Genomic DNA, 25,772 nt, shown 5'->3' on the forward strand with positions numbered 1-25,772 from the left:
AATATTGCCAAAAAAAGAGGAAACACTTCGTCAAAAAGGAGAGCAAAAGTTGGCATAGATTTACATGAAAATTGCTTGTGTATCAATGCATGTATAGAAATAATTACTATGCTTTCAATATGAAAACAATGCACCGCAGTGGGGCAGACAATAACCAGGAACCCTCCTTGCCTGCTCAGTCTGCTATCTTGGTGCTCACGGTTAGTGGTCAATTTCAAGGTCTCCTTTCCGAGAGTTCTTTATCTTTAAGCAGGATTTTGACTGTGGTCCAATATATCTGGAGGGCACTCAGTTAAGGTTACCAGACGTCCCCGGATTTACAAATCAGTCCTCTGATAAATTCCTATTGAAGTTGAAAAGCGTCCCCGGATTCACTGAAAAAAAATCTGGTAAACTTACACTAGGTGGGCAAAGGCTGACGAAGAGAATGCTTTCAAACAGAGGACTATCATCTGATAGCACTTCAAACAGAGAAATAAAGTAGGGCACATAGCTTCCTAACTCCAGTGCCATTCTTCTTCTTGGACTATATGGAGTAAGTGAAGGTACAGTCAAGGATTGACTTGACATTGCAGGAAATTGTGGAGCACTCACTCAGTCTTGGGACTGTCTGCCGCTTCTTGCATAATGACTGTTTCTTGAGTTGTAGTGCTGAAGAGTTGGCCTGTAGAGTAGAGCCATCTGTGATCACATTGTATACTGAATTGGTCCGTCTATTGGATGAACTGGGTGTAGACTTGCTTGTCTGAAGCCAGGGTACAACAAGGGAGGTCTAATGGAGTGTCATGATGTATCTTTTTGTACTGCAAGTGCAGGGAACATTTGTGCCTCCAAATGTTGCTGAACTGCAACTCCCATCAGCCCCAGCAAGTATGGCCAATGGCCAGAGGTGATAGGAGTTGTAGTTCCATAACATCTGGAGGGCCAGAGGTTCCCCACATCTCTCCTACTGGTACTTTTTTGCTGTAAATTGTGGGCATTGAGGCATACCTGCAACCCAATCACCCATGCAAAATAAGTCCTTTTGAGTTCATTTAAAAATGCCCCAGACCACAAGACGCACCTAGTTTTTGGAGGAGGAAAACAAGAAAAAAAATATTCTGAATCTCAGAAGCCAGAACAGCAAGAGGGATTGCTGCGCAGTGAAAGCAGCAATCCCTCTTTCTGTTCTGGCTTCTGTGATAGCCGCGCAGCCTGCATAAGACGCACACACATTTCCCCTTTTTAGGAGGGAAAAAGTGAGTCTTATAGAGCAAAAAATACGGTAAATCACATTTTACTTTATTACATGCACACATTAAAACTTAATATTTGTATGGTGGTTTCAAATGTTCAGAGCATTCTATGAGCATCATCTAGTTGCAGTTCTTACAACTATCTTGTAAGATTACAGGTAGGTAGCCGTTTTGGTCTGCCATAGTCGAAACAAAATAAAAAAATTCCTTCCAGTAGCACCTTAGAGACCAACTACGTTAGTTATTGGTATAAGCTTTCGTGTGCACACACACTTCTGAAAGAAGTGTGCATGCACACGAAAGCTCATACCAAGAACTAACTTAGTTGGTCTTTAAGGTGCTACTGGAAGGAAAAAAATTTTTTTGTTTTGACTATGGCAGACCAACATGGCTACCTATCTGTAACTGGAACTTCTGAAATGTATCTGAAGAAGTGTGCGTGCACACGAAAGCTCATACCAATAACTAACGTAGTTGGTCTCTAAGGAGCTACTGGAAGGATTTTTTTAAATTTTGTTTTATCTTGTAAGGGTCTCATTCAGCTGGGGGAAATAAAAAAGTATCTTAGGTCTCTGCCCTAGACGTTTATTTGTATTGCTATTAAATTTACCTTGAGTTGTTTTAAAAATAAATATTAAAAACCTATTTTTACCTGTTTTTATTGTGGGGTTGTAAATCAAATTACAGTGGTACCTCGGGTTGCAGATGCTTCAGGTTACATACGCTTCAGGTTACAGACTCCGCTAACCCAGAAATATTACCTCGGATTAAGAACTTTGCTTCAGGATGAGAACAGAAATCGTGCTCCGGTGGCACGGCGGCAGCAGGAGGCCCCCATTAGCTAAAGTGGTGCTTCAGGTTAAGAACAGTTTCAGGTTAAGAACTGACCTCCGGAACGAATTAAGTACTTAACCCGAGGTACCACTGTAAAACGTAGGTGAAAGGCGTCTCCTAAACAAAATAAAAGGTGGGCAGTGTTCATATTCCCCATATTGCAGATGAAGCATAGAACTGACGGTGAGAGAGAGTGGTTTGCCTAAAGTTCACAGCAGTCACAAATTTTTAACTGCAGAGGTTCTTATTTGTAGTTTAGGCTCTTAATCTCTATACCACACTCAGACCCATTTGTATCCAGCATCAGACTCTAAAGCTTCTTAGCTTTCCCCATTAGCTGCCTTGAGAACAAACTAGGCTTATGCTCAAGAAAGGATTTGTAAGATGGCAGCCATGCAACACAGGTTGACCATATGCATATTTAATAAGAAACAAAGCTTTTATGCACTTTTAAAACTACAAAACCCATGATGCAAAAATGAAACACCTTGGTTAGGATTTGTTGTTCCATCTCATTCCTTATTACCAATGAGCATGCATTGGTCTCTCAGAATAAGCTCAAAGGTACCCTTCATGAATTCAATGATCCCCTGGCAGGTTATTACAGTCCAGGAGGGACGCGGGTGGCACTGTGGTCTAAACCACTGAGCCTCTTGGGCTTGCTGATAGAAAGATTGGCAGTTTGAATCCCCGCAACAGAGTAAGCTCCTGTTGCTCTGTCCCAGCTCTTGCCAACCTAGCAGTTTGAAAGCACGCCAGTGCAAGTAGATAAATAGGTACCACTGTGGCGGGAAAGTAAATGGCGTTTCTGTGCACTTCTGTAACGGTGTTCCACTGCACCAGAAGCGGTTTAGTCATGCTGGCCACATGATCCAGAAAGCTGTCAGTGGACAAACGCCGGCTCCCTTGGCCTGAAAGCAAAGATGAGCACCGCAACCCCACAGTTGCCTTTGACTGGACATAACCATCCAGGAGTCCTTTCCCTTTTAAACTTTACAGTCCAAGAAGCACATGTTAATTCCTTTATTTAGTTCTACTCTAAAATTAATTGTTATAGTAAATCAAACACTCTTCTGTTTCAAAAAATACAGGGCTGATGGCTTAATCTCACCCAAATTGTCCATCTTCTGAAATTCCCTTATATTCAAACCCAATATACCTGGGCCCTCATCCATATGGAAAGTGTTAGACTTGTTAAGTGACCAACAGGAAATGGCCTTGTGGTTGCATTAAATAGGGTCTTGCTGAATAGTTTGGGAACCTCATGAGCATTAAATAGGGAAATGAAGTTCAATGCAGAAATCAATGATAGACCATGAACAAACCAACTCAAAGTTTATCAGTGAAGATACAGAAAATGACCCTAAAGCTGAATCACAGATGGTACCAAACTCCCATGCAAATTTCCCTCATTACACTCAAGGTGACTCTGATGTGCTGGAGTAGATGTGGGTTTCTTGATCCTGATTTCCATCTGTGCTGGGAGTGCCAACCAGTCCAAAGATTTTGGTCTGATATAGTGAAAGAGGCATCAGAAAGAGAATGGTCAGGGCAACCCAGCCAGATCGGGTATAAATAAGAATAAGAATAAGAATACTATCCACCATCATTAAAGAATCTATGCAGATTGCCTGGCAACTTGCATTGCTTTCTTGTTTGAGGGTGATAACATCCAACTAAAATCCAAGGAACTTATTAAAAGAATCATAGTTGGCAGAGACCCCGCAGTCCAACCCCCTGCTGTGCAAGCATCACAATTAAAGAATCTCTGAAAGCTGTCCGTCCAACCTCTGCTTAAAACTCTCCAATGAAGGAGAGTCCACCACCTTCTGAGGCAGTCCATTGCACTAACAGTTCTTACTGTCAGAAAGTTCTTCCCAATGTTTCATTAAATTCTTGTAAATTGTTGCATAATTACACAGCATTGGAAGACGTTGACCGCTGTCACACTAGCCCCCTAGTTACAAAATGTATGGGATTCAGCAATACTAGAGAAACTAACATAGAAATCTAGTTATTAATGAATGTGTAAAATCTGGTAAATTTCAGGCACTCTGGTGGGTTTTTATTTTATGTTAACACAAATCTTCTGTAAAATACATTACCACCTGCTTCCTTGAATATATGGAAATTGTAGAGTCAGCTTTAAACCTGGTGCTTTATACTCACTTTGCCTCAGTAAAGTCCTTTTCCCTCCTCCTACCTCTGAAATGCAATATGTTCAATTCTAGTATCAGTACTAGTCTGAATGTGATTTTACTTCCTTCACATGTGGGGAGCCACAGGCCAAGAAGCTGGAGGCATCTCCATACCACCTTCTGAGTCCTTCCCAGGCAACACCTCTGATTAACTCTGCTTTGCACCCTGAATGTCTTTGCCTCTCTGCAATATGTCCTTGCGTTGGTGGGGATAGCGAGGGGAGATACTAAGCCTACTGGTGTAGCAGTGTTTCTTAGTGGTTAGAGTGTGGAACTAGGATCTGGGAGACATGGGTTTGATTCCAACCTCGGCCGTTAAGATCACTGGGTGACCCTTGGCCAGTCATTTGCCTCTCAGCCTAACCTACCTCCAGAGCCCATGAGGTGAAAAGACTGCCTCAGGCGGCAGGGTCCACAGGGATGGCGGAGCCTGATGTCACCCCCGCCACCCTTGTTTCTGATGTAGATCTTCCCTGATCCCCTTATTCCCTGGCAAGGAGGGAGGGAGGTCCATTTTGGGGTCCAACTTGGATGCCGAAATGTCTTGGGGTCGGCCCTGCCCACCTCACAGGGTTGTTGTGGGGGTATTGAAGAAGAAAGGAGAACCACGGGAAAAGTGGCATTTAAATGCAGCAAACAATAAAATGCTGCACGAGGCTAACATTTACATTTGCTGCTCCGGCGAGTTTTGCCTCTGGCCTCGTTTACCACTGGCATGCAGCCTTAAGAGAATGCTGCCCGCAGGGGGTTGAGGAAGGGGAGTGGGGGGTAAGCGGCTCCCCACCGCTCTGACCTTGCGTACTTCACAAGCATGGGGTTACATTCCCGGTGTCTCGAGAGCAATGCACAAGGATCCGGAAAACGTAATGCGACGATAACGTGTACAAGCCAAACAAAAGATAAACAGAACCAAAACACCCGTCACGTGGATCCGGAGAGCACGCCCTCCCCGGCCCCCCCTTCCCCCGCCCGAGGCTGCTTCTTAACCTCGGAGACGAGGGCACTCGAGACCGCAGTGTGGTTGGCGAGCCCGATCGCACCGATTCCCACTCTGGTTCGACGCGCGTGTCCCCTCTTCGGTTCCTCGGCAGCGGCGGCGGCGGCGGCGGCAGCAGTGCGCATGTGCGGGAGTCTGCATTCCATCATGGCGCAGCGGTCTGACTGAGTCTGTTGCTGCTGCTGCTGCGACGCCCCGCAGCGCCGAGCCTGAGGAGGCGGCTGAGGCTTCCCCGGTGCCCGCCGCCCGCCTCCCTGCCAGCGATTCCTGCCTGCGCCGGTAAGTGGCCGGGTCTTCCCCGCTCCTCTTGGAGGGGGCTCCAGGGGTCTGCCGGGCCGCCAGGGTGGGGCTTGCGTAGGGGTCGGGTGGGTTGGAAGCCGGGGTGTCCCTTGAGTTTGGGGGGCTGCTGGGAGGCGAGGAAGGGGTTGGTGTGGGTCGGGGGGCACACTCTCCGCTTCACACGCGAGGAAGTCCTCATCCCCTCCACCCCAGCACCACCGACACTGCCAGCGCCTCATTCCCAGCTGATCTCCCCGGCACGGATTCTTAGTCTTCCGTGACTGCCGATGTAACAGAAACAAGTAAAAAAAAATATATGCATTCTCCCGCCCTCCTTGCTCCAAAGAGGCTGCTTTTCTCCTCGGAAGGTCATCTCCGCTTGCAGCCTCCCAAGTTTTTAATCCCGTTGCAAACCTTTGCATCACACACCTTTGCATTGCACACACACACACACCAGTCCCTGCAGGTCATCTCTTGCATTCCTTAGTCCAGCTTTCAGTTTGCAACCCACCCCGTTCTAAGAGGACCACCACTATCTTAAAAAAAATTAAAAAAGGACACTCTTTTCTCTCAAGCTGTTTCCCCCACGCCATACACACCCGGCACCCATGCCCACTCCAGTCATCTTAAAACACTTTGCCAACAACCCCCAAACCCACTTTCACCTTCCCAGGTTCTCCCAGGTGGAAGTGTGGTGGGTGGGACTATCACCGGTTTGCGGAAACGGGGATTTTGCTGCGAAGGGGTTTGCGGGGTGGGCGGAGAAGAATGGATTCTGAGGAAATCGGGAGACTGAAGTTGGTGGTTGGTGATTCTGATGGTCTTTGGAGTATTGGATGTTTAAAGGGCCACACGACACAGGTGTGTTGTGACTTGGATGTAGGAGTCTTGGATAAGGATATAGGAGATTTTTTTGGGGGGAGCGGTGTGTCTCTGTGTGTGAATACAGTGGAGCTTTAGGTGGTGAAATTGAAGTAAGATTGGAAGTTGTGAGAATATTGGGCCTGCAAGAATTGCTGAGTGGGTTTGTGCAGAAACTGGGCTCCGGCAAACTGATTTTGATTCAGATGCTGGTATCAAAACTGATGTATTGTATGTTCAGTCGTTGGATTTGTGCACGGAGCCATATGCAGGATGCCGGGGCTGTTTGTGCTTCAGGTGTGCGGATTTGTGTTTCAAATGGCAGGTAGTTGAAAGAGGCTAGTCTTTCGAGGGGGTTTGTGCTTATGGGTGCAATGAAGTGCCTGAGAAGTAGGTGAATGTAAAAGAGCTCATATTATTGTTCTCTTGCGGTAGTGGAGTTCAGCAGTCAGACCTAAACTTTGCACACCTGCCATGTCAACTTGAATCTCTGCTATGTTGCAGGAAGTCCCCTTTAGTGCCCTCTTCACTCCACCCACCCCCTCAGCATACTCCGGTGTATCCCAGTTAGAAAGCTGACCTTTCTATTGATCACTGCTCCTTTTTGGAAGGGTTTGTTCTAGCACTGCAATCAGATATTTCCTTTTGCTTTTATTACCTGCTGCAAATTATTAGTCCGGGGGCACGGAAAGGTGATGTCTTTCCTTTCTTCTCTTCTGCTTTCTCTTCCCCTCCCCCTCCCCCTGGTGCTGCTGTGTCTGAATGCCACGTAGCCTTCTGGCTATTCCCCTTTGACTAGAGTGAGTGCACAGCTTTTAGATATACTGTATAGTACCTTCCTGAACTTCTCTCTTGTGTAAAAGGTAGTTACTGTAGCCAGCAGATTTGGATAGATGAGTATTTTTACCCCATGCTTGTTCCTGGCTTTTGAAGTAGCAGAGGTTCAGCAGTCAAGGCAGAAACTGTTGTGATTATTCAATAGTTAGCTATACAGAACTGCAGTCATCAGCCCTCTTTTTCTCTGTTATTAAATTCGTAGGGCTTGTGATTCAGTTGATGGAAACCCCCAATCTTGCAGAACCCCTTTCTCAACATATGGCAAGTGGTGTGTTGTCCTGTAATCATGCCAGTTGGCTGTGGATGATGCAAAAGCTGGCAGGTGTACTTAACTCATACTGTTTGTGTGTGTTTCCTGTTTGCATGCATGTGCATTTCCAGCTTTTACTGTGTTCAAATGTAATGAAGAAATTTTTATATTTTTGCCTTTATACTATTTCTTTCATACTGCTGTATAAAACATGCTTGCTTTTTATTATTGAATTTTTAAGAATGCATGCTTTGTTCAGTATTCACACATTTATGCTGGTAAATACATATGTATGCTTACGATGGCAAACTGTAATTTAAACTAGAAAAGTAATACCTGCCTACATATGCCATAACGCTAGCTTGAAATCCAAGTGATTTTTCAATAGGCTCATGACTCTTGTGATTTCAAGCTGTTTAAATAATAATAAGCGTTCAAGTATAGTTGCATCTCTTTGAGCCATAAAGATTTACACTGGATATGTTGTGATCACTGAAGAACAGCATAGTATAATCTTTGATTCTGTTATATTGCCTGATTGTTCCAAGATTTATCAAGCTTGTCATTTGAAGAAACCAACTTAATTTTAATCTGGGTATGTAAATTGATAGCTTCAGTTGTGTGTTAGCCCCCCCTCCCCCCAACTAGAGTTGATTATTAAGAGGTTGGTGTAGCTACAAGCTGGGAAGTGGTGTGGCAATTATTGAGATGATGTTTGCGACTCCCTCTAATGTAAGAAAAGACCTAAAAAAATATAAATGTTATTATTTCTCACTTCTGTGAAGCTCTGAGTAACCCCTTAAGCTTTGTAACAGCACTGTGAGGCTGGTTATGCTGAAGGTTAGTAATTTGTCAAAGACCACTGATGTTGCCAGGGCAACTTACAAAAAGTTAAAATAGCAATAATATGTAATAAAGCAAAACAAACTTAAAACAATAACATTTAAACTTTACAATATAAAAGAATAGTAAAAATCAATCAGTGGGGTCTTATTTTTCAATTCTCTCCCTCTCTCCCTCCCCACTCCCATGTAGAACTAGTGGGGATGGGGAGGAAGAGAGAGAATAAGATGCCATGCAATAAGAAAGAGTTAAGTCCCACCTTGGGTGGTACATGCCAGCAGGTCTTTGGAAGAGGTGGTTCATCTACTACTTTGTGCACACATGTACACACACACACTCACTCTGAACAGGACACTTAAGATTGCATACTAAAATTACTTTTGGAATTGCTGCACTGTGAGGGGAATAAGGGCCTCTTAACAACTCTCAGCACCTTTAACAAACAACAGCTCCCATAATTATTTGGTAGAAACCATGAGTGTTTAAAATGATATAATAATGCTTATATCAGTGTTCAAAATTAGCCAGGTGCCAGGCAAATTTTGCACTTGACTTTCAACCACTTGTGACCATGTGAAGATGCCTGGGTGCCAGGATGACGCCTGACATCTCCACCATTTGAGGATCATTGGACCTGGACTAGTTTCACACACTAATATCCCACCCTGTAAAAATTTAACTGTTATATTTTATCTGCACAATCAGAATGAATTTCTGGAGCCAAACTGCTTTTTCTGTGAAGTCTGAGCAGGAGCAGTCGCCATTAAGAAAGAGTTCAGGATAGGCCAGTATACATGTGCACTGTCCTTGGATCAAGTGACATTTCTTTTTTGAGGTCTCAAGGTTCTTAAGCTCAAGGTTATCATCTGAACAAGCCAGATGCTTAACTGAGAATCAATCATAGTCAGTCCATCATTTGAAAAATAATACTTTCAAGCTGTCTCACCCCAAAATGGCAAATGGACATTCCATTTTGGTGACTGCAACCTTGGTTTAATGAGCCAGCTGGCACCTAGCTTATATATCTGAGTTTCTAACTCTGTATGGTGTAAATGTGGCTCTGGTTCCAAGCTGTAAGATATAGCAGCCCAAGACTTGATTATAACCAGTATGTATTCTGAACTTTCTTATGCATAATTGATCATTTGGTTCAAAGTGTTAGGAACCATTCTACACACACCCCAATATTGGTTTCAGGTGGCCTTTAGGAATACATTTTTTAATTTATTTTAAAGCCTGCTGTGTAGCCTAATTAAAATGACATTAGCGATTTATCAAAGGAATTTGTCATTGCACATAGACTTCCCCCTGAAAGAAGCTTTTTTACTCTCCTCCCTTCACCTGCTTTGGAGAATGCTTCAAAAGACATGTTGTGATTAAGTTTGCCAAGGTCAAGATGGTTAGTTTTCAGCTGTTATCTCTTCTGCAAACCAGACTTTAAATGAAAAGGTTGGGATTCCTTGGTGAGGAACACACACTGAACTCTTTATTACATTCTGGAAGAGCTTATTGTGGAGGCAGCCATAATTTATTCCCTCACTCGTGTTAACACAAGCCTTTCTGTGTAAATTGATCAGTGTGGACACACCATTTCTTAGTGATTCTGCAGTCTGATTGCTCGAAAAGGCTGCACCATGGGAGCTCCCAGGATCCTCAGATTTGCACAGATGTTGCACACAAATGATCTCACACAGATCAGGGTCCTTCCACTGCATCAGCACAAACATTTACTTTGGCAAATGGATGGACAGGTCGGAAGGTTGAACTGAGAGGTGGGTAGACAGAATAGTGAGGGAGGGGTTAGGGATGCACTGCTTGGTAAGCACACTTGCTTGAGGGTGGCAGAGACTTGCAAAATGTTGTCTCCCCTTCCATTGGTGCCCCTGAAGTGACCAGAAGATCTAGAAATGTGTGGTCTTACAGGCAAACCTTTCTGTAAGTAGCCTGGATGGTCAGAATGGTAAAACAACCCTGCTTGAGCAAACAAAGGGTGCATCTTCTTTCCATGAATCCTTTGGCACTCACCCCTAATTCTCATGTTTCCTTGTACATGGGCCTACAGCAAAAACAAATTATTTCCTTGTGAACTGCTGCCTCCACCCCCAACCCACTGCACACACTTTATCCCCTATGTTGACTTTTAAGCTCCTTGGCGAGGGACCTGTCATTTTGTACTCTGAAAAGCACTATGCATACTGGATAAATTAGTCACAATAGTATATTCTAACATCCTGTGGGAATGGGAAGCCCAGAGCAGGGCGTGAACACAACAATATTCCCTGTACTTTTCCTACCCCTGCCCCTTCAGCTGATATTTGAGGAAATGCCACCTCTGATCCCCAGGTTCCATTTAGCTATCATGTCTGATAGCTGCAGCCAATTGCAAATAAAAATGTCCTGGCTTTCTGAATTGGGTCCTGCCATACTAGTTTCCTTGGTATTTGAAAACCCCATCCTTAATCTTTTCCCAAGCTGTATTGGACTCTAATTGATGTACTTTGAAGTTGATGCTGGTAAAGAAGATCTATTTTGGCAGCCATATGCTGAATGTTGCAATGTGAATGGGTTGAATGCTGAAGTTCAATGCCAGATAAAATATTTATTTTATTTTATTGAAAGAATCATTCAGTCTAGTTAACAGTGTAACCTTACTGAATGTTCCCATTGCCAATCAAACTTTCCATTCTTTGTAAGCTCAGTTAATCTCTGGTCCCATACTTACTATATGTTTAAATATTTCACTCCACATTTTTCAATGAATTTCTCATTATTTTGAAAATAAATTACAATCAAGCCTCAAATAAAACACCACTGTTTGCCTACAGTCTAGAAATCTAATGCTTATTCCTAAGAATTTGGGAGTCTAGTTATTCCATTAGCGGTTTAGAAATAGCTAGTAGAAACTTGAGAGTCATACTTCTTATATTCATTTGACATACTATTTTGTATTTCTGGGTGAAAATGCATAGGGCAGTTATATCTATTTATATATATTTGATGGTATTGAAAAGTATATATGATAAAATGTATAGTAATGTTTGTTCTCTTTGAAATAATTGCTTGAGAAATCGGAAATAGATGGGCATGGGTGAGCATAAGAATGACTAGTCAAATCTTCCCCCCATATGATCCCTTTAAAGCAATGTTTCCCAACTTCTGATGGCACATTAATTTTGGGGGTTAACATTAGATCCTAACAGTTCTGCCCCTAAAAAGATACATATTCCCTTTCTTGACTGAGTACTAGTTAGATTAATAGGGTTAACTACAAGAACAGTGGTCAAGTGTCCACCTTGCAACTGAAGGAAAGTCACATTAATATTGCCTCCCAGTTTCTATCACCCCCCTTTCCACAGGTGGGCTGGCTTCAGGTTTAGGATCCTGCTGTTTGCCAGTAATGATGTATGAGGGATTAATCTGTGTCTATCAGCTACAGTGTGGGCTTTGTCATGTGATGCTGGTATATCTTCTGCTGAATCCTTCTGTCCTCTGGATTGCATTAGTACTATATTAACAGAGAAGTGGTGCCAGTGCTGTATAAGTCCTCCCCATTCAAGATACAGACACTGGTTATATCTCAAATTATGGTTTTGATTTTTCAGTGCATATTTAATTAAGCATTTCTTGTGACACACATTTTGGGAATTACTGCTTTAATTTGTTCCATAATTTAACTTTGGAATTGGTGAACTCACCAGCTTACTTCGATTCAGCACCTACTTGGTTGGATGGCTTCTGTGGAAGATTTGATTGGCTCCTTCTCTGTATAATGCCTACCAGCTACCACAACTTAATTTTCTTTCTTTTTTAAATTTGGTTTTGTTTTAAAATGAACTTGCTGGCATTTAGCTAGGTTGTGTTGACTTTTTTTGCCAGTGCTCTGTTGACTCATTTCGCATTTAGTGCCTGTTCTGTTTCAATTACAGATTTTGCATGACTGCTTTAATATAATGTTAGAATTCACTTTGGGTGCTTTGTTGAGTTTGAAACGAAGGTCAATTCGCTTTTATTTACTATTGATTTTTAAGAAATAAAATAAAAGCCCCATTAAAATCCATTTCTCTTTTGCCTAAATAATGTGAACTATATTTTAAAATGAAATTATAATTAAACACAGTTTCATCACACTCCCATGTATGCTACAGCTGTTAAAATGTTGGTTTCTGGAAGGGTAGCTGTCTTAGTTCACTGCAATAAAGCACAAAGAGGACTAAAGACTAGCAAATGTCCTAAGAAACATATTATCTAAGTGGGGTCTTCGAACCATTTTGCGCACTATTTTACTTTAGTACACACTGCATGGATGTGGGTGTGTTAGATGTAGAAAAAGTATTGTTCTTATAGATGATCTCATTCAAATGTAACATCCTTTTGGCTTTAATGTACTTTTTCTCCGATAAGCAAAGTTCATTTGCCTTAGAAGTTGGGATGGGGGAGTCTAGCTTGCAGCTGGCAGGCCAGTGTTTGAAATGAGCCTTTGCTTTGGTAATGAGAATTGCAGCTTAGGAAGAGTGTTTTATTTGATAACTTGAGTTTTTATCAACACTTCTCTTTGGCACTTGGTTATACGCAGAGATAATGTTGGTTGGCACTCCCCACACAGCCCCAGATGACAAAATAAAACAAGGAAAAGGAAGAGTACGGTATTTAGAAGTCCTGGGTGCCAGAGTCATTTTAGTAGCTCAGGATTTTCTCCAGTTTTCTATTTAAGAAAAGTACCCACTTTCCCCCCTAAATACATTGCTTTGTACATACAAAACGATATTTTTAACATAATGCCCATTATTTTTCCTCTTTCCCTTTCCTCCATTTCTTCCCCACCTTATATTCTGTTTTTTTTAAAAGATATTTATTGAGATTTTACAAAAACATAAGTTTACAAAATAGAAAAAAGTCACATAGAAAGAAAAAGATACAAAAAAGAAGACATAGAAAAATACATAAAAGAGAAAAAAGAAGAATAAAAATACAAAATACAAAAAACAAATAGATAAAAAAGAATTAAAAAAACAAATCCGTTTTTAGTAACTTTAAACTCATTAGCTTGTTTCCTTGGCCTCCTCACACCTCCGCTTTTTGTATTCCCATTTAAATAATCAAATCAGCAAATCCTTACCCTCTTTCATTTATCTTAACTCTATATCTTAACATATTATAACTCTATATTTTCATCCATTTATCAATTCATTTTTGCATATTCTTATCCCACCTTATATTCTGAGCTAGAAAGTTTGAGAGTGGGGCAAATAGGTTGCTTTCCCTTCCTACATTTCTGGCTTTTGCAGTTGGATGCACGAATGCCTGCCTGTCTAGTTCTGATCCATTCTACCTGGTACCTTGGGGAAACGATACTTTGTGGGGAAAGGAAGATAGAGGTGTCCTGGGGCATCTGGTTGGCCACTGTGAGAACAGGTTGCTGGAAAAGTTGGGCCATTTTCTTATGTTATTTTGTTCTTATGTCACAACTGTAGGCAAGGATCATTCAGCACCAAAGCACCAAACAGTGAAGCTCTACTCCACCCAGGCAAAGGGAGCAGGTAAGCAGCCATGGAACAACCACCCAGGAATCATTCCCACAGAAGACTTAGAGAGTTCATCTTTCTTCTTTCCCCTCCCCTCAAATGGTATGACCCAATCTTGGGTTGTTGTTCATTTAGATCAGGATTCAGTTGGCTGTCCCTTGCAGCCAACCAACCACATTTCACCAGAGTTTGGCTGTATATTGGATGCTGCATGCTCTTGAGCCTTTCTGCTTGGAAACTCCCGATCCAATTGATTGAGATGGAGTGTTGGTATTACCCTATAACTAGATTTTCATTTTTTTAAAATTTCATTTTAAAGCTACAGTTTTACTGAGAATAATAATCTAAGTATGTAGCAGTGGCTGCTGCTATATTTGAGCAGCTAGACCAAAATCATAACATCAGTGTCAATTATAAGCAGAAAAAGTATTTAAAGTAAAGTGAGTTTTCCTTGGACTATATGTGGACATTACAAGCTGGGAAAATTAATAACCCGGTCTTATTATTTTAAACTTTGGTAGTGTCTGTGTTCAGCATGTAGGGTTCCCCTAAGCCTCAGGTCCCTTGCTCTCTGGAGAATTCACAGAGGATTATCTAGGGGAGGATTTGTTAGGCACTACAGGATGTGGCCATGAGTCACTAACAGTTCTGGCACAGAAGTTGTAAAATGAAGAGAAAGAGAGACAAGTTGCTGGTGTGAGGGTCTCCATAAGTACAGTACGCTATATATAAATAGGGTGAAGAAGTGTCCCATACTCTTAAGCTTAAATCAGTTCTGCTAAAGTATGGATCTCCTGCTGAGTCAGATAATTTTTGAAAGATAAGCATGAGACTTCTTGATGCATTAAAATGCCCTTTAAAATTGAATCCAGATATTTAAAAAATGAGGCAGAGTACATATATTCTTTCACTCTTGGGAAAAGTGAGATGAACAAATCTTCCATATTGGATTATCATCCTGACCATCACTTCCCTGAACTAAGGGATTTGTATATTCCTTGTAAAATTGAAGTACCATTTTTCAGGAAGTCAAAATTATTCATCAAAAAAGTGCTGGACTTTGTAAATTGGTGCATTTTGTTTTGAATAATAATATTTTTGCTAGGGAATAATGAGCTATTGGTTGTAGTTAAGTTATTTCTACTTAGAGTAGAACTATTGTTATTATTATTATTATTTAAATTTGTATACCACCCTATAACTGCAGGTCTCAGGGCGGGTCACAGGATAAAATCAGAATATAAAACCACAAAATACATAATCAAAATAAAAACAAAAACAACCCAATAACCCCCCAACATATTGAAATAAATGGATCCAAGTTAGTCATGTCCAAAAATTTCAGTGGGTCTGCTCTGAATAGAAATATCATTGAATGCAATCCTATGTCTTGCACTGTCAGATCATTAGTGTACCTGCCCTAGTATTGCCAATTGACTGGCAGCAGCTCTTCAAGATCTCGAGGTAGCTTGCTCTCTTCCCTCCCCTCCTTGCATTATTAAAATCCTACCTGATGATTTGTGAGAATATTTCAGGGGTGGGGAACTTTTGGCCCTCCAGGTGTTGCTGAAATACAACTCCCATCAGCCCCAGCAAAGATAGTCAGTGGCTAGTGATGATGGGATTTGTAGTTTAGCAATATATGGAGAGCTGAAGGTTCCCCACACCTGGAATATTGGGTCATGGTACTATGAGATGATACCCACAGTGCTAGAGCCATTGTAGAAGTCCTGTCCTGAATGGTTATTGATTTTTTGCTTTCAAATGAAACTAGCTGTTTATTTGTTTTACTGTTACTACTTGCAGTTACAACTGTAGCCAAGCAATACCATGGGGTGTGGCTGACATGGTGCATCTCCCATTCTAGTAAACCTGTTGAGCTTCCCGCAAAGCAAATGGTCCACTTTTTCTCTCCCCCTTCAATGTGATTGTGGGGTATATGAAAGAGAACTCTTGGTGGGATCTGGATAAATGACAGCCAGTCTTATTCACCCATGGTTCCATTACACTCCGTTCCTCTTAGCTTATGGGGCATAGAGGAAACGAAGTCCAGGATTCTCAACTGCAAGGTAGACTCATCCTAGATGATTGCATTGGAAAGTTAAGTTTGCTTGCGGCAAGTTTAAGCCTATACAGATCTTCATAATAATGTGGTAAATGAATCTCCTAATGCTAATACGGAGCTAATAATTTTGCTTCAGACACTTCTGCAGACTTCTATCTTTGTAGATGACATATATATATATATATATATATGGAGCGATAGCATAGTTCATAAGGAAATCTACAAGGAAGTCTCTTGTACTTCAGAGTGTTTCAGGAATTGTATGTTTTGTTTTGTTTCTTAAAAAAACCCTGCAGTGGTTTATCCCTGCCACAGCCAAAGCTGTTTCACATATTAATTATGTGGCTATTTTCCATCTGTGAACACAGAAAATGTTTGACTATGTGTACTTGTTGAGCAATACCTAAGAAACATGTCCAGTGTCTCAACATAACCTGTGGTAGTTTTCTGGATGGAAGCCAAATATTATACGCAAAAGAGGGGTGCATATAATCTCCCTTGGGAAACATTTAACATTATTTCTAAAGATTTAATAAAAACATATATTTAGTTTATGAACAGATTGCTATTATGGAGAGGTGATGGTCCATGCCACCCCCTCCTTCCCGAAATTAAGTTATAACGGGGTTTCTGTCAAAAGTCTTTTTTTCCAACCTCCCTTGAATTTTGCAATATGGAAACCAATTTGCCTGAAATGTTCGTGTGTGGTCCTGCTGTAGTGGAGAGAAGCCCTTTCAAAAGTAATCTAACAAGGTGTTACAGATGTGTTTAACTGGGGGAAATAGCAAAGGAGAGGCGGTCTAGAAGTTTCAGGTTTGTAGAGGGCTTTGTCTTCAGTCATGGGGACTTATTTCTATGACTGCTTTCATATTATAGGTTATTCAAAAATGCCTGCCTGTGGGGATTTTTGTCTTTGCATTTGCAGGGCCAGACAAACATGAGTTATACTGAATTGTATGTTTCTCAAAGTTCAGTATTGGGGTCAATGAGTCAGAAGCCCAAAAGAAACTACTAAGGTTTCTTTCTTGCAGGTATGATCCAACTCTAGGCATCTTACTTCACATGCAAACCTTTCTTAAAGTTTGGTACCTTTTTAACAGTGTGTTTTTTAATTAAAGATCATGCTGGACTTGGTCGTAGCTGTAAATGCAGTACTAGCTGGATCTTTCAGCAACCTGAAAACACATTCTTAAAAGAAGTATGGGGTATTTAAAAATCCATATTTCAAGGCGTAGTCATGCTTCATGAAGGGGGGGGGACAGGAACAGGACATTTCTGTTCCCTGAAGTGTTCCTCCTCTGAGATTGCCAGACTGGACTACAGTTCATTTAATGTTGTTGTTTGTAAACCTCCTTTGTTCTCAGAACAGCCAGATCTGAATGTGATATTAGCTTTGATAACTGTGAGCCACAAGATACAAGAAAGCATTAAGACCATTATACTTAAGTTATATGCCCTTTTCCAGGAAAGACCAAATAGCTTCCATTGGGATTCACATATTTTGGCCAGCACTGGTAGCCATGTTTACCGGAGTCCTGCTGCTCTCCTTCTACTTGACCCCACTCTATGTCTCAGCACAGCCCCCCTTTCCCATTCCCCCTCTTCCCATGTCAAAGTTGAGATGTAGGGAGAACAGTGATTCCTGGTCACCCCAGTGCTTGGCTCCAATATTAGAGCTGGAGGGAAGTAAGCAGGGTCTTGTTTAGAGAAGAGTGGGTAGGTGGTCTGAGCACCTCCATGACACAGAGATTGAGATCTTTCCTATATGTGTGCTGCCCATCTATAGATTAGAACACCTGTAGGAACAATCAGTAGTTCTGAATTATGAGCTTCCGGTGCCCGTTATTTTTTGAAACATTTGGGGAGCAATCCAGCTAAAGTTAAGAACCTTGATTTCAGTGCGGAAAATGTTTAAATCATAAGAGCCTTGCTGGATCAAACCAAAGGCTCCAAATTCGATGAGAGAGCAGCAGATCCCCTCTGCCATTTTCCTACTTCCTATCCAGTTTTCAGAAGGGCCAACTTTCTGCCCATGGGAAATCTGCACACAGGACCTGAGTGTAACAGCGGCCTCAGCAATTGGTATGCAGAAGGGCTCTGCCCCTGACAGTAGAATATATACTTTTACATTTGTGATGTGAAAATCTGGAAAACACACTATGGCTTTTTAAAAGACTACTTCTTAAAAACTCATCAGGGCTACTCTGAATGGTAATTGCCCAGATTATCTATAAATATTACTCACTAGAGCAGAGCTTTCCCAACTTTTCATGTTGGTGACACACATTTTTAGACATACATCATTTTGCGATACAGTAATTTTACTAGCAAACTGGAGGTTAAACTAACCCCTTTCTAGCCACAGGAGGAGTGCAGGAAGCATTCACATGACATACCTTCACACTGCAGCCGACACACAAACGTGTCACAATACACAGTTTGGAAATCTCTGCACTAAGGGTGTTTGGTACTTCTGAGTAGGCTTTGCAATTGTGGCTATTGGAGACTTTTCTGTTAAGTAAAGCTGGCAGGTCTTTGGTTTTATGTGAACTGTAGTGGTCACACCAGCTGATGAGGCTGTGGACAGCTCCGTGTTGTATATTAACATTGTAACATGTGCCTCTTATAAATTCAGCCTTTTAATAATGGATTTCTGATGTTTACTAAAAAAAACCCGATCTCTCAATGCAAATCACATGTTTTAAATCATGTCAGATCAAGAGCTGTCAACAGACATAGCAAACACAAGAAAACAATAGCCCCAGTAAATAGCATAATAACATACAACTCATACTCTATTTAAGCTTTGAAGTACATACTAAGGTATTAGATCACATGGAGGAAGACGTGGACCTGCTTCTTCAGTTAATATAAGAAATAAAAGCCAGCTATTGTCCTAGCTGTCTCACATTCTAGGTCCTGGGAGTTTCCCAGACCTGGCTATAGCATGTGTGAAGCAAGCAGGGGAATGTCTGCACAGGAACCTGGTCTCAAATCTTTTGGGCCTTCTCCCCACCCACTCCAGCTGCCTCTAGCTTTCTCTTTCTCCCTAGATGTGTTCCTGGTTTCATATCATGCTTTCTAATCAGTAATTAAGCTACAGTTTCCTGTTTGGGGCATTACAGGAAGCTGTGACTTAACAAACCCTGGAAATTTTGGATTATGGTACACAGGAGGATGGAGGATAGAAGAGGGAGAAGGAACATTTATTCCCAGTCCAATAAACCAGTTGACTGAGATTGTTTTGTCTGAATCAGGCCAGTGTTTGTGTTCTGGGTGTAAAGGGCAATGCAGTGGTACCTCGAGTTACAGATTCTTCAGGTTACAGACTCCGCTCACCCATAAATATTACCTCGGGTTTAGAACTTTGCTTCAGGATGAGAACAGAAATCGTGCAGCAGCGCTGCAGCAGCAGCGGGAGGCCCCATTAGCTAAAGTGGTGCTTCAGGTTAAGAAAAGTTTCAGGTTAAGAACAGACCTCCAAAACGAATTAAGTTCTTAACCTGAGGCACCACTGTACCATGATTTAGCTTATTACTAGTGTTCAAAGTGCTTCACACAGGTAATCATTATAACCTTTGCAACAACTCTGTAATGGTATTATTATCCCTGTGTTGGGGGCTAAAACCAGCTAGTAAATTTGTGGTTGGGGTAAAATTTGCACTAGAGACTGTTGCTCGCTGGTCTCTTTGCATGCATTCTTTACATGCAGAAGTTCTAGGTTCGATCTCACCCTGGATACCTCCAAATAAAAAGTTATGTGACTTTGTTGCTCAATTCAATCTTTTTATGTGGCTTTTAATGTATTGTGACTTTGCTGTTAGTTTTTATTGATTATAGTCTAGTAATGGTTTATTGTAATTGTTGAGAGTGAATTTCTGTTTAATTATCACGAGCTGCTATTTTTAGAGTAAATTTTATTGTGTAATATATTCTAAATGGATTATGAAATTTTGTATAAGTTATTTATTTTAAAGTCATATTTTTATTATGACTTCATTTGCTCTGGATTGTCATAGGATGTGTAATCTTTGTTGTATATTTTGTTATTTCTACGGCTTTAAACCATCTTGTGTTCAGCAATGCGGAAAGGCAGAAAAACAAATGTAAATGTTATGAAGAAATGAAAATGAAAGATCTTTCTGAAATCTTGTAGAAGTAGATGGAGCAGGGTTTCTCTCAGAATAAAACCAGGTTCCTATTTTTCTGTTTTTCTTTTGAAGCTGTTAGTCATTATGCTACACCAGCTTCCATAGTGGATTTAGTGGGTACAGACAGGGATGGGAAAGGTTGGAATCCTTTTGCAGAGCAGATTTTGCCCTGTAGGTTTGGAAGTCACTAGGTCATAATCTTTCCAAATATTTAAATTGTACACCTCAGTATCTCAGTGTCTTATAATGTTAGTCTTGCAGCCCTATTCAATATTAACTGTATCCAAATAGACTTTTGACATTAGCTATTAAATGGCACTTTTTGAAGGCAGTTCTTCAGCTTCAACTTGAAGGTTGATTGAAATGTGACAGAAAAACACACAATACATTCCCAAGACTGTGTCACTTTAGATTGCAAGTAGGGGATCATATATTTACATGCCTCCTGTGTAAAAGAAACTCCCTACACTCGGAAAGTTAGCATCCATGGGAGGCCATCCACTTATGCTCAAAGGCCCAAATGTGATGGTTTTTTAGAAGCTTGGAAGACTGTATCCAACTGGGCTATCTTTCAGGGATGAAGGTTAAATTGGCAGGCTGTGGGGGACTTTTTAAATGGTATTTTAATCTGATTGAATTTTAAAATGTTTTAGTGGGAATGTGCTGTTTGTGGATTCTTACTTGCCCAGACAGAGCCTTTGGGATGGGCTAAGAAATTTATTTCTGAATCTCACAAGTCATTCATAATACTGGAATACAGTGTTAATCTCGCATTGTGCTAGAAACCAGAATTGGACAAAGATGCCTAATATGCTACCTATGTGTTCTGTTCTCCCCCAAGTTGCCACCTGCAACTAAATATGTTTTAAGCATGTTTTTCACAACCAGTTATATTTTTAAAGTAATAATTTGAATACTTGTTGAGCAATGCTACTCTGCCCCAGAGGGCTCTTCCCTTCTTGCAGTGTTTTTCTGTGTTGAGATGTGTTAACAGAGAACAGAAGCAGACATAATGTAATCCAAACACTAAAATTAGTTACGTTACCCTGAGTCGCACTTGCATGCATCTTTTTAAAACTGCTGATTATAGTTCTAAGGTGGGCACTTTTGGTAAGATGTGTCCCCTTATCTCCACTTGCACAGACATTTTGAATTGTTGTGCTTGAGCTTTTCTGATCAGGGGACTGTGTTTCCAAACCAAAATATCAAAACTTGCTGATGTTGGAACTGTGTTTTGTTTTTTTCACCAGGTGATTTTTTTTAAAGGAACTGTCAACGAATGATCATTTCTCGCTGTAATGGCAGAGCAGCCTCCTCCATTAGAAGCCACACCCGCTTTGAATGAAGTGCCACTTCTACCTCATATGGTCAATGGGGACAACACACAACAGGCAAGTGGACCAGCATGATATGAAAATGGCCAAAATGTTTGGTAGAGGTGACATTCTACTCTGTAAATGCTTAGATTTATTGTCTTCAGAGCATGCCCTCTGTAATTACAGATATACCAAGGGAATAGTGTAACACAGCTCCTGTAGCAATGTCAGTTTGTATGGCTACCTTAATCGTACCAGTTCTCCTCTTTTGTGTGGCTGGTTGTCTTTGAAAACTTCACTGGATGGCAGAGTTACCCAACATTAAAATAAAGATAATGAGACTGCCATAAATAAAAAATAAAAAATGGTACACTGAATGAGGAAAAGGATCTTCAATGTAGTAAAATAAGTCCATGCTAATTTTCAATAATGGATTTGACATGTATACATATATGTTTTGTAAATTCAGCAAGTGCCATAAAATGCATGCTCTTGGCTTGGCTTCAGCTTGGCTTTACTTATGCGTTGAGAGTTTAATTCTGTGCCTGTATTGCAAGAGGTGAGTGGATTACATTATGGCCTGTCTTAAGTTAATTATCCTTAACTTAAGTTTATTCTTCAGGGCTTGTGTGAACACGTAACTGCAGGCGCAGATTTAAAATCTGGATCTGTCTCGATCTGTATATGGGATAATCTTTAAGATGGTGACACATAGTCATGGAATGTTGGCTCTTGGGTTCATGGGACAGAAATCCATCAACATTGTTTTCTGCCATGGTTCTCTTCACTACCTTGAAGATTCCTTTCCTCTCTGTGCAGCCAGTTCCATGCAACAGAGGGTGGAGAGCTAGTATTGGGGATTGGACTTAAGTTTCTCCAAAGCAGCCCCCTATGACACATTATAAGTAGCTTTGGGAGCCCTGGGAAGACTCCAAAGTCGAACGTTTTAATAAATTAAATGTTTTATTTATTGGATCCTTTGTATAGTCTTAGAGCCTGGTGTCCTCGGAATGTCTGTGCATTTGTTTCAATGAAGTTCATGCAGGAGAAAGTTTATATATTTTAAAATATTTTTACCCTGCTCTGTAATCAGAAAGGCTCTCAATGTGACTATTAATTTGGATATAATCCAAAGGCTTCTGGTCTTTTAGTTCTTGTGGGAAAAAAGCTTGTTCAGTATGAACAACATATTTTGACAGTAATTATTTTTCTGGTGGCGTTAGGTCATCATTGACCTTTCCTGTCCATATTATATGATCAACATATGTGTGGACTTGGCTCTTTTCTGAGTGTACATTTTCTGTCTTTGGTTGTAACATTTCTAGACAAAACACGCTGAAAAAAAGAGCATTTCCATATTTAGAGAAATTAAGCTTAAAATCAAAGCATAAGCTAGCAAAACTATTTCTAAATTCTATGAAAAGCTGCTCATTTTGACTTTTAGTTCTATAAACATGGTACAAAGCATACTTTGTAGAATCACTGTGGGGAGAAGCAAACCTTAAGAATGTTGTTTTCTAAAAATAATGGCAAAATGCTTGATTCAGAGCTTGAAAAGTATTTAATTAGCTATTCAGAAAGCTGCAGGCTACAAACGCTTGTAGAAAAGGAAGACAACTGTGGCTGATGTTTTGAAAATCATAAACACATAGGAACTGGCCTTGTCAAATCAGAACATTGATCCATCTAGTTGAGTACACTAAGAGACCTCCAAACTCTCATGCAGAAGTTTTCCCCAGCCTTAACGGAAGATGCCAAGGATTAAACCTGGGACCTTTCGGATGCAAAATATGCTTTACAACCCTTCCCACTTCTGCATATTGCAATAAATCACCTTCTACAGTTCTATCCTTGGCTAATTCCAGCATGTGTTTTCACATTTTCTGGGCACATCAAACAAGTACAGGGCATCATTCTTGGGTACTAGACTTTCAGCTGTCTTTCTGGCTTGAGGCAACATTCTTGGGAAACAATGCAATTTGCCACTATACTTCTCTGGTCACAATGTAAGTGTGTGTAGAAGAAAGGCTTAGTTAGTTTACTGTCAATTGATTTTAAAAAAATGATTGATCCACAAAGTTTTGCAGAATGGATACTGTTAAGTTCAGGGTGCTGCTTTCTTTAAAATATTTTAACCTATATGGAAAGTTGCCTTATACTGGGGAAGACTATTTGCCCATTTAGTGCAACATTATCTATTCTGACTGGCAGAAGCTCTTCTGGGCCTCAACTGCTGCCTGATCCATATCACCTGCTACTTCACTCCCTAACTTCTAGCCCATGGACCTAATTAGGACCACCAGACATTTCTGTTGGATCAGCAAGTCTGTTTCAGCAAAGTCATACCCATCTGCCCCACAAGCTGATATCATATATGACAGATAAGATGTGACTCATTGCTGATCAGCTGATTGGTGGTGCCTACAAAACCCCATGCTTTCTAAGCCTTTGCGGTTTGTATGGGCAAAGGAAAACAGCTCACCTGATGTCATTGTAGCTTCAGGTGATTGACAGCTGTCCCAAAGTGATGAAATTGTCCAGTGTTCCAGAAAAAGTCAGCAGATATAAATGATTTAAAGTTAAAGCAAATGTGGTACATCTCCTTGAGTATATTGGAGGAAATACTCCCACAGATACTTTGAGCACAGGGTCATTGAGGGCTTTGAAGATAACAGTGTACACCTTGAACTATCTCAGGAGCAAACAGGCATCCACTGCAGACAGACCATTGCAGATTTCATATGTTGCCTGTGGCCATACTCTTGCCTTTCAACAGGTTGAGCAGCCGAAATATAATCCCAGTCCTAAATTTTTGAAAGCAGCTAAAATTGGGATAGAAATGTTTGTTTTTTGTGTAAATAGTCTTAAGTCACTTAGACACAAAGCAATAGAAAATTGGTGTATGGCACAAAATAATTGCTTCAATGTGGCCAGGAAAGCTGTTCAAAAGCATTTACCTCCCCACCCCCCGCACAATAAATGACTAATAGATGTACAGAGCAGGCAGGTAGATAAAGTCTACTACAAAATAATTGTGGGATTATTTACAAGGCTGCTACAACTAATATTTACATCCCTGGTTACAGAATAGTTAAGTGTAGAAACAGTTTAGAACTAATATTGTATTGCCAATATTTTCGCATGTGTGTGTGTTCTGGGAAACGGTGTTGCTTCCAGATGTGATTGAAAGTATTGTTTGTTTTGTTTGTTCTTAGGTTATTCTTGTACAGGTAAATCCAGGAGAGACTTTCACAATTAGAACTGAAGATGGACACATTCAATGTATCCCAGGTGATGAATTCATATGCATTTATATCATTTGTCACCTGAAATTGCTTTTATTTGATTTTGCATGCCTTCTTGTGTCAGTACATTAAATACTTGTGATTGGGACATACTATCCAATGTTTATGATTTTGCGACAATATAGAGTTTTTATTCAGAGGGACCAAACTTTCATCTTGGTTGCTTACCTGCTACAAGTCAGGGTCACTCTTCTACCAGCATGCATTCCTCACACTCACACACCCTGTCCATAATTAAATCATCCAGTCCATCAGCAGAGAAGACACAAGGTTCCTAATGGAGCAAATAAATTGAAGTGGCTAATGCAGAGAAGCCAAGTGCTAAGTGTCTCATGGTGGGTGTAATCCAAGGTCATGCTGCTAGTTTGATCTGGTGGAAACCTTTCTCAGCCGAAGCACAATAAACAGTCAGATCCTGAGTGTGAGCAGAACTCATCCAGTCTGACTTCATAAGGGAATTTTCACTGGGCATATTTCCGTGCACCCAGCAATCTGTCTCTGTGTCAGTTTCTGGTGCTTTGGAGGAAGTAGAAGTTTGGGGGTGGAGGGAGAGATGTTCCTTAATTCCTGTGGGATGTGACAAAGATCTGAAAGTGCATAAAGGAACTTAATATTTGACAAAGCTACTTGCTGTCTTTTCACTGCATTAGTTTAATTTCCCTTCAGTAGTAGAAAGCAATATAAATAAGCATTATTTTGTTTCTGGAACAGTCTTCACCGTGTGGGAAGCAAAACAGGCCATTCATTAGATCATCCATATATATTATCACACACCCACATCATCACTGTATTTTTTTGTTTGACATATTGTAGAACATGTAGGTTTAGCAGTAGCCATTGGACTAATTTCTCCAAGCGTGGGCTTTGCCAATTTACTTCCAACTATTTGGATTCAAATGACCCAACAAGCCATAGTATGGCCTGCTGGTGCACAGAGCAGGGTGCTGGGGAGGCATTCTTGATTACAGTTGGTCCATGCAGGGTGGTAGGCCAAGGTTAAGCACATTGATTTAAACATATTTACATATAAGTTTTTTTTAAAAAAATCATTGTTGGGGTGGCCATTAAGTTGGTGTACA

The 25,772-nt window shown here is 40.8% G+C and overlaps 1 protein-coding gene across 3 annotated transcripts in view; it reads left to right on the forward strand.

Annotated features, from left to right (window-relative positions):
- Positions 1-3,084: 3,084 nt before the first annotated feature.
- Positions 3,085-25,772, forward strand: part of FNDC3A (fibronectin type III domain containing 3A) — a 54,458-nt gene continuing 31,770 nt past the window's right edge. Inside the window, exons 1-4 of one of the 3 annotated variants that reach the window (XM_083595817.1) lie at positions 3,085-5,543; positions 13,806-13,871; positions 21,323-21,463; positions 24,604-24,679. In XM_083595817.1, coding sequence (XP_083451943.1) covers positions 21,371-21,463; positions 24,604-24,679 — 169 coding nt within the window. In that variant the 5' untranslated portion in view covers positions 3,085-5,543; positions 13,806-13,871; positions 21,323-21,370. The remainder of the gene's footprint in view (positions 5,544-13,805; positions 13,872-21,322; positions 21,464-24,603; positions 24,680-25,772) is intronic. The other 2 variants (XM_083595819.1, XM_083595818.1) reach the window with 2 other exon arrangements.

This window comes from Podarcis filfolensis, assembly GCF_964270895.1.
Source record: "Podarcis filfolensis genome assembly, chromosome: Z".
Taxonomy (NCBI): domain Eukaryota; kingdom Metazoa; phylum Chordata; class Lepidosauria; order Squamata; family Lacertidae; genus Podarcis; species Podarcis filfolensis.